At 34.5% G+C, this 10,062-nt stretch overlaps 2 protein-coding genes across 6 annotated transcripts; both read right to left on the minus strand.

The window, feature by feature from the left end:
- Positions 1-2,085: 2,085 nt before the first annotated feature.
- LOC111212745 (protein DMP4) lies at positions 2,086-5,094 on the minus strand. The gene has a single exon (XM_022714327.2). It carries the CDS (start codon positions 4,036-4,038, stop codon positions 3,394-3,396), a length of 645 nt encoding a protein of 214 aa, XP_022570048.2. The 5' UTR covers positions 4,039-5,094; the 3' UTR covers positions 2,086-3,393.
- A 1,463-nt stretch (positions 5,095-6,557) lies between these two features.
- LOC106358859 (ras-related protein RABA1e-like) lies at positions 6,558-8,247 on the minus strand. Of its 5 annotated transcripts, none has more exons than XM_048751278.1 (3): positions 8,015-8,247; positions 7,533-7,649; positions 6,558-7,295 (listed from the first exon to the last, which is right to left on the minus strand). In XM_048751278.1, exons 1-3 carry the CDS (start codon positions 8,053-8,055, stop codon positions 6,869-6,871), a joined length of 585 nt encoding a protein of 194 aa, XP_048607235.1. In that variant the 5' UTR covers positions 8,056-8,247; the 3' UTR covers positions 6,558-6,868. The 5 variants fall into 5 exon arrangements, with proteins under 5 accessions (XP_048607235.1, XP_048607232.1, XP_048607234.1 ...); XM_048751275.1 differs by having other exon boundaries at positions 7,533-7,739; positions 8,015-8,235; XM_048751277.1 differs by having other exon boundaries at positions 6,558-7,301; positions 8,015-8,230.
- Positions 8,248-10,062: the final 1,815 nt, after the last annotated feature.

The raw sequence follows: 10,062 nt of genomic DNA on the forward strand, positions 1-10,062 counted from the left end.
ACAAGTCTGAGTTACAGAGTTGCGTTGTGTGTCTGTTCATAATCTATTTTTTCACCGGTGAACTCTTCATCTCCTCATCTTAAATCGTCTGATCATAAATGTTCCTGATTTGTAGACCTTCTGTAAACCCTATATATATGATTCTCATCTTTGATGAACCCAATCTGCATCTCCACAAAATTCATTGATTCCTCTTAGCTTTAACAATCTTCTAGAAAATGTCTCTCTATCTTTCTAGTTCCTCAAACTGGCGTCCCTGGCGTCCGTCAGAAAGAAAGTGAGTTTATGGGAATCATGGTTATCTTTCTTGATAAAAAGGTAAGTTAATATTCTATTTATCACACTTATTTAATATAATTGTTTTTAATTGATTTCCTGATTCTTTGTTGAATAATATTATTTTCAGATTCTGTGATTCATGGGTTTATTCCCGCCGGACGTGCTAATCATTACATGACATCTTTGAAAGCCGGTTCCATTGTGAAAGTCGATCGTTTTGAGGTTGCTAGGTGCCCAAGCATGTACAAGATAACTGATCATCCATTTCTCATTTGTTTCATCTCACCAACTATTATTGATGAAGTCATCACAGATGCTCCTAAGATCAATCTCCGGTCATAATTTGACTGTTTGACAATTTCCAAGTGATTGCGAACACAAACCTAGAACTCCCAGGTATATTATCATATTGCATCTGAGTTTATATTATGTTTTGATATCATAACTGATATTTAAACTCGCAGATGTGGTTGGAAAAATCCGTTCTGTCCAGGGCTCTGACCTTACCAAAGAAACAACTCGAGTCGTTATCCGTCTCCTCACTAATTCGTAAGAAACAATAACCACCCAATTCCCTTTATATTATTATATATATTGTGCTAACATCAATAATCAAAAATATTTCCTACCCGAAATTTGTGATCGTCTATTTATCTCTCTTACTTATCAAACTAATTTTACACAAACCTTTATTTTACAGCTTAAAAGAAACCACAACAACCCAAACACCTAAAACTAGAATTCCAAAAAAGACGAATCATTAATGATCACCTCTCTTTTTTGTCTAATCTTAGAAAAAAAACTTCAAAACAAATATACCAAACCAATGACCTCAACTAAAACTCAACGACACATACATCGAGTCAGCTAAACAAATACAAACTACACGGCCAACTATTTAATAATTTACAAACTTACTTTCGCAACGAAGAAGACAAAGACGATAACCAAGATCAGTGAAATTACCTAAACAAAAAGCAGAGTAAGTTACGAACTCTGATAAATACAACTAACAATGATTTTTGTTTACAAACTTACCCATCAAATAAAAGAGAAACAAACACAGTCACACCAGAAGATACAAGAGACAATCCCGGCAGACACAAAGGCGACAACAACATCTCCACCTGCTCACTCCTCTTTTCTTATAAAAATAGCTTACATGTACAATGTCAACAGGTCAATGCTATTGTCTTCTTATAAGAAATACATAAATTCGTTTAAAACCCATTAAGACTTAAATACTCAGAAATGTCACTCATTTTATAGTTATTTCTACAAGTTTTCATGTATTTGTTTTAAAAGTCCGATAAGAGAAACATGTTTAAAATTAAAAAAGAAAGATATAACAAACATAATAAGGATAATGAAAATTAATACTTAATACACACAACTTACACAACTAAACTGAAGAAACAATATCCAGAAACAAAAAGGTATTCTCAATAACTTTAATATAATTTATGTACTCTCAAGAGTACAAGAAACGAATTAAAAAGACAAACAAACAATAAGTCTCAGTGACACAGCAAATGACACCACGAACTATATCAATCATATTACTAACACAATTTAGTCCTTCATAAGTGGAGAACAATGCATACACGGTTCATCATCACAACTCTAACCCTATAACAATAAACAACTTTAAAAACAACACGTAAAATTCACAACTACAATAACCCTAGCAAATATTGAGATGAAACAAAAACTTTGTGCACAACTCCGCGCTTGCGCGGAGGCAATGCCCCTAGTTTCTACAACAGTTTGATATTGGAATGAATTGATAACTAAAACTACGTGATACTTACCATATTTTCAATTAAATTTTGGCTACAGTTAATATAATCTTTTTACACTTCTAGAATTATTTTCTTTTCATTCAATTTCTACAGAAAGAATAAAATATTTTTTTCAACTTCAAACAAATTTATCATTTGATCCCTAAAAGAAGCAAAAATATCTTTAAAGATAAAATTTAAGAAACTAAATTAAAATTTTCAAAAGATTTTATTTTATGTGTTGAATACGGTCCCGATTAATATCATGGTCTGGGAGTCGACTCGGCCCACAGTTCTAAGAAACCCAGAAAAGAAATGTGGCCCATTACAAACCCGGTCGCGTCACGATAGCCGACCTACCAAACCTACGATGGCGCCGAATGTAGGTATCAACTGCTCCGCTGATCACTGTTCCAAGTCAGACACTAATGAGGAAGTCGAGCAGTTTCCACGCAACGAAGCACCTATAAAAGAAGAGGAAGCCAGGTGAAAAAACACACGCACAGAAAAAAAAAAGAGAGAGATGGAGAGAGAAATAGCTTTAACGACGAGTTAATCTTTACAACAACGAGTTCATTATCCTTTGTATCTCCTTTCGGTTTTTAGCTTACACTTCATATTAACGAAATCTTTGGCACATAAATCTCTTAAATTACTTGATTAGAAACGTTCTAAGGTCCCTGTTATCGGATTTAGGATTCAACATTATGCGGATAAGAAAATCAATTATATAACTCGCGATGTGTTTGTTTAATATATTTTTTGTGAAATAAAGAAAAATTTATATGACATTTTTTACCTCAAAAATTTTCAGGTTAAGGCAAAATAATAAGCGAACCATTCTAAACCGAGAAAAGCAGTTATCGATTGAATATAAGGTATAAGTAAACTTAAAATAAATCTAAAGACACCGATTCGAGCCCGTTCAAAGTGGCAGAGTCTCACTTGAGTAACAACTCCCACCAGGGTTCGATACCCCATATTGGTACCAACTTTCGAGCAACAAGTCTCGTGATCCTTTCCAGTATAATCTGGTGATTCTGCGCCGGAGTTAACTCTGTGCGGCTTCTTCTTTCTCATATGGAAAGATTTATATTCCCAGAACTTTCTGGTGACCTTGTCTCAACCATTGTTGAGGCCCCAAATGAGGTAATCTAAATTACCTCTCTTTTTTTTATGCATATTCAAAATCAATAAATGTTATTTGTAGCATAAATTAATTCTAAATAGCTTGAGTACATCTCTGTTAGAACTTAGAAGCGTCCTTGTAATGTAAAGAGATCATTCAAGAAAGAATCAAACAAATTACAAATAAATAGACACGTTGCTGGTATCATTTATTACCAGGAACTGGAAAACCAATACCATTGCGTGTTGTAGGAAATGTTGCAAACAACATACTACAAAACACCCCAACGCCTACCGGCAACGCCGTGAGAACCTCCAACTCTTCCGCTGACGGTGCCGGATAAAAACAATTCACCGTATTCCGATCGAATAAAACCACCGCACCAAACACCAATAACGACATGAATGCATGAGCAAAATCTATAAACCTTAGTTTATAGTTTTTAGCTAACTCTTGAGGAAGCGTTGCGGATCCATCAATGATCCAAAACCCATGGATTGTTGCAAATCCGTAGCAAATCGTACCGTTTTTGTCTTTGTAAGAATCTGTGAAGCTAAGTATGAAGCAAGAGAATCCACATATCGCCACTAGGCTTGATGTCATGATCTTGCAAGCTAAATCGCATTGACCACCGTTTGAAAAGATTGGAGATAAGAGCTGAAACGCGAGAACTGTTCCTGTTGGTAAGAGATTAGCTAAATGGGCTGTGGTTTGAAATGTTTGTCCTATTGCCTTTTGTATCCATGTTGTTCTTTCTACATCGGGAAAGTCTTTGTTTTCTTCTAGAAGTGGCGTTTCGATATCTTCTTTAGTACTTAGTTGATGATCTTCAACAACTTTGATCTCCATATCTTCAAAACTTTTTGCTTTTCTAATTCTCTATGTTTTTCTTTGGCCTTGGGAAATGATTTTCTGATGGAAAAAGGAATAATGATGAAATTTAAGTTCGTAGAGGATATATAAGAGAGGTGCGAGAAGCTACTTTGCATTTTTTTCTTTGCCTTGCAAGTAACCTTTGAGACTTAACAAAGTCTTCGTTTAATAAGTGAAGTATGTTTATCTGGCACAACCTTTTTTATTTAAGATGAGATTAGTATTCGTGTTTTAGATAATCATTTAGTATTCTGATACGTGTATTTGAATATAATATTTTGAGTTTCCATGGAGCTTCCTGACATGTGTGATGATCCTGTTTCTAAATCTTTTATATCTTTTCATGTTTAGATTAATTGATTTCATAAAATCATAGTGGGATTCTTGTGAGATAACAAACTAAGTCTCACATTGGAAAATTAGAAAAAGACCGTCTAATATATAATAAAGAGATGTCTAATTCTAATAGTACGAGGCTTTTTGGGAAAGAAACCAAAAGTAAATTCATGCGTGCTTGCCAATTAGGCCCAAAGTGGACAATATCGTACTAATCGGATAATATAGAGTTGAACATGAGCTTTAACAAGCCCAACAATTGGTATCAGAGCGGTTGACGAGAAATCTGCAAAAGACCAATATACCCTTCGAGAGATGAATGGTATCCTATGAGTTATGAATGAGAGGTGTGTGGCAGAGATCAAGTCAAAAGATTCTGGAAATCAGTTGTAGAACACGAGATGAATGTGATCATTAGTTTGAAGGGAAGAATGTGAGATAACAAACTAAATCATACATTGGAGAATTAGACAAAGAGTGTCTAATATATAATAAAGAGATGTTTAACTCTAACAGTACGAGGCCTTTTGGGAAGGAAACCAAAAGTAAATTCATGTGTGCTTGCCAATTAGGCCCAAAGTGGACAATATCGTACTAATCAGATAATATAGAGTTGAACATGAGCTTTAACAAGCCCAACAATTCTTATTTGGACTGTGTCAAATGTCAGTGAGGCGAGCGTCGTATAGTAATATATATTCTACAGTTTATATTAATAAAAAAAACGGTAAACCATTCCCCGGCGAGGGAATGTTAAATCACTGATGGCCACGTGTTAGAAATATCTGAATGTAGTCGGATTCGAACTCAGTTCGCTTTGCGACGCTGGAACGCCATGCTGCCACCCTACCACTAGCACATGGTTCGGTTTATATTAATAACTTCGATCATGATCATATTTGCTTGTGTGACTTGAGAATCTTTCGAGTATCTCGTAATTTCTTTTAATAGTTACATCGTGGAGGTCAAGTAAGGTCTAGCCGTCTGGGTAACAAAATTTAGATAAATTATTACTCGGTTGAAACTGTTTGGTAACGTTGCACCAAAAAAAACTGTTTGGTAACGCAAAGTGTAACTCCCTGTAGAAACAAATAAATTATTAGATAATTGTTGCATAGTTTATAACTAACGCAGATTACGAAAGACGAAAGTCATATAAGACACGCATTGAGACCTGCACGTCACATATTTTGCTCGTATTATTCTACCGATTTGAGTAATTTTATTTCTGACATTTACTTTCAACTTTCACATTATTTCGATGTCCATAATAATTTAATCTTTGCTTGATTTATCGCTTTGCTGCATTTCATAAGAAATAATAAATCCGCATGAATATAAAGCATTTCTCAAAAAAAAAACTAGAAGAAGAATATAAAGCAGAATATTATGAAAATGGGAATTGTCTAGTGTACGAAACAATAAACATCCAAATGTCATTGATGAGACTTGGAAGGAAAGATCTTGTCATAACGGTGGACCTACTACTTGGCCCCGTGTGGAACAAGGTAACTTTTCTTTCTTTTTTTCGGGGTTTGGCAAATTATTATGTTCACTTCTTACTTCTTTTTTTTTTTATATGTTCACTTAATGTAGCTAGAAGCTCGTAGATGATCTTCCCCAAAAATCTAGGATTGTAGAATTTGAGATTCCGCAAGCATATGTAAGAAATTTATTTTACTTATATTTTACCGCGGGTAATGTCCGAGCAGATTTTATGTGCTGAAATTGTATTAGTGGCCCCAACAAACATTGGCGAGTGTATTTAATGAAATGAATGTGTTTCAAAAAAAAAAAATGTCCGAGTTCCTGATGGACGAGTCAATAATGTCCCATTACATTACGATTAGGTATCTTGTTTTCTTACTACCTTGTTTTCTTACTACCAAACTCTTGGTTTCAACTTCATTTCAAGTCGACTGTTCATGTGGGATGAGAAATCATAACCACATGTTACACCAGAATGTTTAGTCCAAGAGCTAGTCACCAGAATTGGTTCTTTTCAGGTTTGGTTCAGATCAGTCGGAATTAGTTCGGTTACACTTTGGTTTGGTTATCTCTTTTATTTTGCAATGCATGCATAACATTTGATAAAATAAAATGAGTATACGTGGTTCGTTAGACTAATAATTAGGATTGAGTGGTAACTACGTAAAGTATTTGTTTGCAACAAAATCTCATAATCAAAAGATACAAAACTATATAGAAAACAAGATCTCAATTGCTAAACAAAGTACTACCAAGCAAATAAAAAGAATCATTAGTACAAATTTAAGTAACATGTTTAGGGATACACATTTCAAAGTTTTTCGGTTCAGGTTCGGTACTAGAAAACTATAACTGAATTCTAACCGCGATATTTCGGTTCAGTTCAGTTTACGTTCAGACTAAAACGGCCTTACTAACCAGACCGATGTTTAATTCCAGACAAATGCGGTTTGTGTACCAAAACCAACCTTAAACCATAATCTCAACCTGAGCAACAACCAGAGGATTTAACAGCAGTAACATCATCCTTGCTTACAATATCAATACTCTGTCCTTTAGGCAAATACGTTGGGTCTCCAGTACCATCAAGAGCCTTACGGCTCATAACACGATAGATCTGAGTCAAGACATGAGTGAAAGCTTGCTCAACATTTGTAGCATCAAGAGCAGAAGTCTCCATGAAGAACATGTTCTCTCTTTCAGAAAACGATCTAGCTTCTTCTCTGGGAACAGCACGAAGGTGACGAAGATCAGCTTTGTTTCCAACAAGCATGATCACAATATTGGCATCAGTATGGTCTCGAAGCTCCTTGAGCCATCGTTCGACGTTCTCGAATGTTATGTGTCGAGTTATGTCGTATACTAGAAGAGCCCCTACTGCTCCTCTGTAATATGCACTCGTGATAGCTCTGTATCTATTTATCAACAAAACATTATTTCTCAATAACAAACAAGACTGTTTTTGAGCACAATCGGATGTAAGATTCACAATAGTTTGCGAATTTTAAATAAATATTATATATAAGTTGCATGGTCTCCAAATTATAGAACTTATTTATTAAAATTAACTTAAAACTGATCATGGTCTCATAAATCTCAAATCCGATTCTGATAACGAGAACAAAAAGAAAAAACAAAACATTAACCTTTCTTGACCGGCGGTATCCCAAAGCTGAGCTTTGATGATTTTCTCGTCGACGTGAACGCTTTTCGTAGCGAATTCGACACCGATGGTTGACTTTGACTCGATACTGAATTCATTTCTAGTGAACCGAGATAAGAGGTTAGTTTTTCCGACGCCAGAATCTCCGATCAAGACTAGTTTAAAGAGGTAATCATAGTCATCGTCGGCTCTGTACCCTCCCATTTTTTATTTATTTGTGAAACACAGAAATGAAATAAATAAGAAAACTGAAATCTTTGATCGATGTAATAAAACCTTAGAGAGATGTTGTAAAGATGATACGATATGATGATTGATGTGTAGTTGTGTTTTGTAATGAAATGAAATGATAACACGGGGATGGTGGGTAGCGACGAAAACCTTATTGAAATGATTTGTTATTTACTAAAATGCAATGACTAAGCATATATATTTTGAAAGTCGTTGGAAAGATTAGAGAACAACATGTTTGAGTTTGACGATGTCTCGAGGTTTGTGGCCGCCATGAATTGGTAAACGCAGAACAAATACACTTGCAGAATATATATTATGGTTGTATCGAATATTTTTTTTTCAATTTAATTGATAGCTTTGGTCACATCAAATAACTAGGAAACTTTCCATAAATAAAATGATAGCAATATGTAGGAAGATATTTTGTAAAATGTTACTTATGGTACTAATAAATTGTCGTTTTAATTTTATGACATTTTCACTTAATGTTTTAGGAACTATGGAATAGATGTGAGATTATTGATAGCCACATGTTTTTAGACTTTTGGTGTTTTAGTTGAATAATTGAATGGATTGAGACTAGGGGTGGACACTTTACCCGATATCCGAAGCCGCACCCGAATCCGATCCGAAAAACCCGAACCGAAATACGAACCAAAGTAGCAAAATATCCGAACGGGTATTGAATTAGGAGAGATTGGATATCCGAACCCGAACGGGTAATATCCGAACCCGAATGGATATCCGAAGATAACCGAACATATGTATAATTAACCTTATATTTCTAGTTAATTTACATCTCTCATTTTATATAAAATATTTATATTGATACTACACATACTTTAAGTTCATATGATATACATACCATTACGGAAAAAATGATTTGCTATTCACTTTAAAATGCATGTCAAACTTTTTATTTTAAGAATTAACAAAAAGTTACATCCAAAATTTAAAAACAATAACCAAATTAACGTCTTTTTAGTTTTAAAATGTTATGTCTAAATCTATTAACCATTCAATCTATTAAAAATAAAAAAAATAGTTAAGTGAAAGTTATATTTTTAAATACAAGAAATTTGAAAAATAAAAATTTTAATATTTTTTTCAAAATCTAAATATCCGAACCCGATTCGAAATAACCGAATCCAAACTAAAAATACCCGAACCCGACCCGAAATTCAAAAATACCCGAACGGGTTCTACACCTCTATATCGAAATACCCAAAAATCCGAAATGCCCAATCCGAACCGAACGCCCAGACGCTCTGCAATCAGAAAGGGAATGATTTTATTATGCCTCAATTCATGCCTTTCTCACTGATTTTCTACCATTTGCGTCATTTAATGAATGCCTAGTCTTAAGCGATGAGGAAGAAGACAAATGAGTGAGGGAGTATGTACCAACAACTCCGTACGAACCAGTCTTTCCTATTACTTTTTGTTTCTTCACCGGAATTGTTTAATGAAGAATACAACATTGTTTCTACACCGTTGATGATCCTGGAGATGTCTTTTGATCCGTTTTGTAAATTGATCATTCTAGATCATTCTAGATCTATTCCGATATCCATTTGGAAACGCTAAATCTTTGATCCGGGTGAGATGTACCTTTCTTGTTTCTAGGGGCCAATTTTGCTTTGCTGATTTACTTGCGCGTTACTTGCGCGCGGGCTTAGGTTTGTGAGATGTTGCACGGTTGCATCCATTATGCATCTTCTATCTCCGACGTGGTCTTTATACCCATGACCGATGGCCAATTTCTATGGTTTTTGGATCAGATTTTAGGAAAATCGATTCCAAATCTTATGAGATGCTATCTTAAACGTGTTTTCATCTTCCTTCTACTGATGGAAGATAATCCGTCAGAAAAATTATATGATGACTTGAAGATGGCTTGTTACTTTTGGCTATTAAAGTTTGATGACGAAAGTTTGATAGCCAAGCGAAGAGACTTGCAACACGAAAGGAAGAATCGGTTAATGCTCATATTTGGATACAATATATGTGGTATATGAATATGAGCAAAACTGAATTATTGATGAAACTATGGAAACTTCTATGGAGGAGACAACGGTTCGTAACTGAAGATGTACTACTTTTGTTGTACGGTGATGTTTCTATAGCCATTGAAAATTGGTAACTTCAATTTTTATTCTTTTCAAAAGAACTAATACATTGGGTTCTTTATAGAAAGATACTTTTAGATCTAAATTTGGAGTGGGCCAATGTTATACAACAAAAAAAATTGGTATTGTAGTGATTATGTTATGATATAA

The sequence above is a fragment of the Brassica napus genome, chromosome C3, assembly GCF_020379485.1.
Source record: "Brassica napus cultivar Da-Ae chromosome C3, Da-Ae, whole genome shotgun sequence".
Taxonomy (NCBI): Eukaryota; Viridiplantae; Streptophyta; class Magnoliopsida; order Brassicales; family Brassicaceae; genus Brassica; species Brassica napus.

Bases quoted from the DNA above. Each gene is read 5' to 3' on its own strand.
- LOC111212745 (XM_022714327.2), bottom strand. From the start codon at position 4,038: ATGGAGATCAAAGTTGTTGAAGATCATCAACTAAGTACTAAAGAAGAT.
- LOC106358859 (XM_048751274.1), bottom strand. From the start codon at position 8,055: ATGGCGGCCACAAACCTCGAGACATCGTCAAACTCAAACAT. The intron at 7,740-8,014 runs GTTGTTCTCTAA...GGGAGGGTACAG, and splicing joins ACATCGTCAAACTCAAACAT to AGCCGACGATGACTATGATT. The intron at 7,302-7,532 runs GTTAATGTTTTG...GTTGATAAATAG, and splicing joins GATACCGCCGGTCAAGAAAG to ATACAGAGCTATCACGAGTG.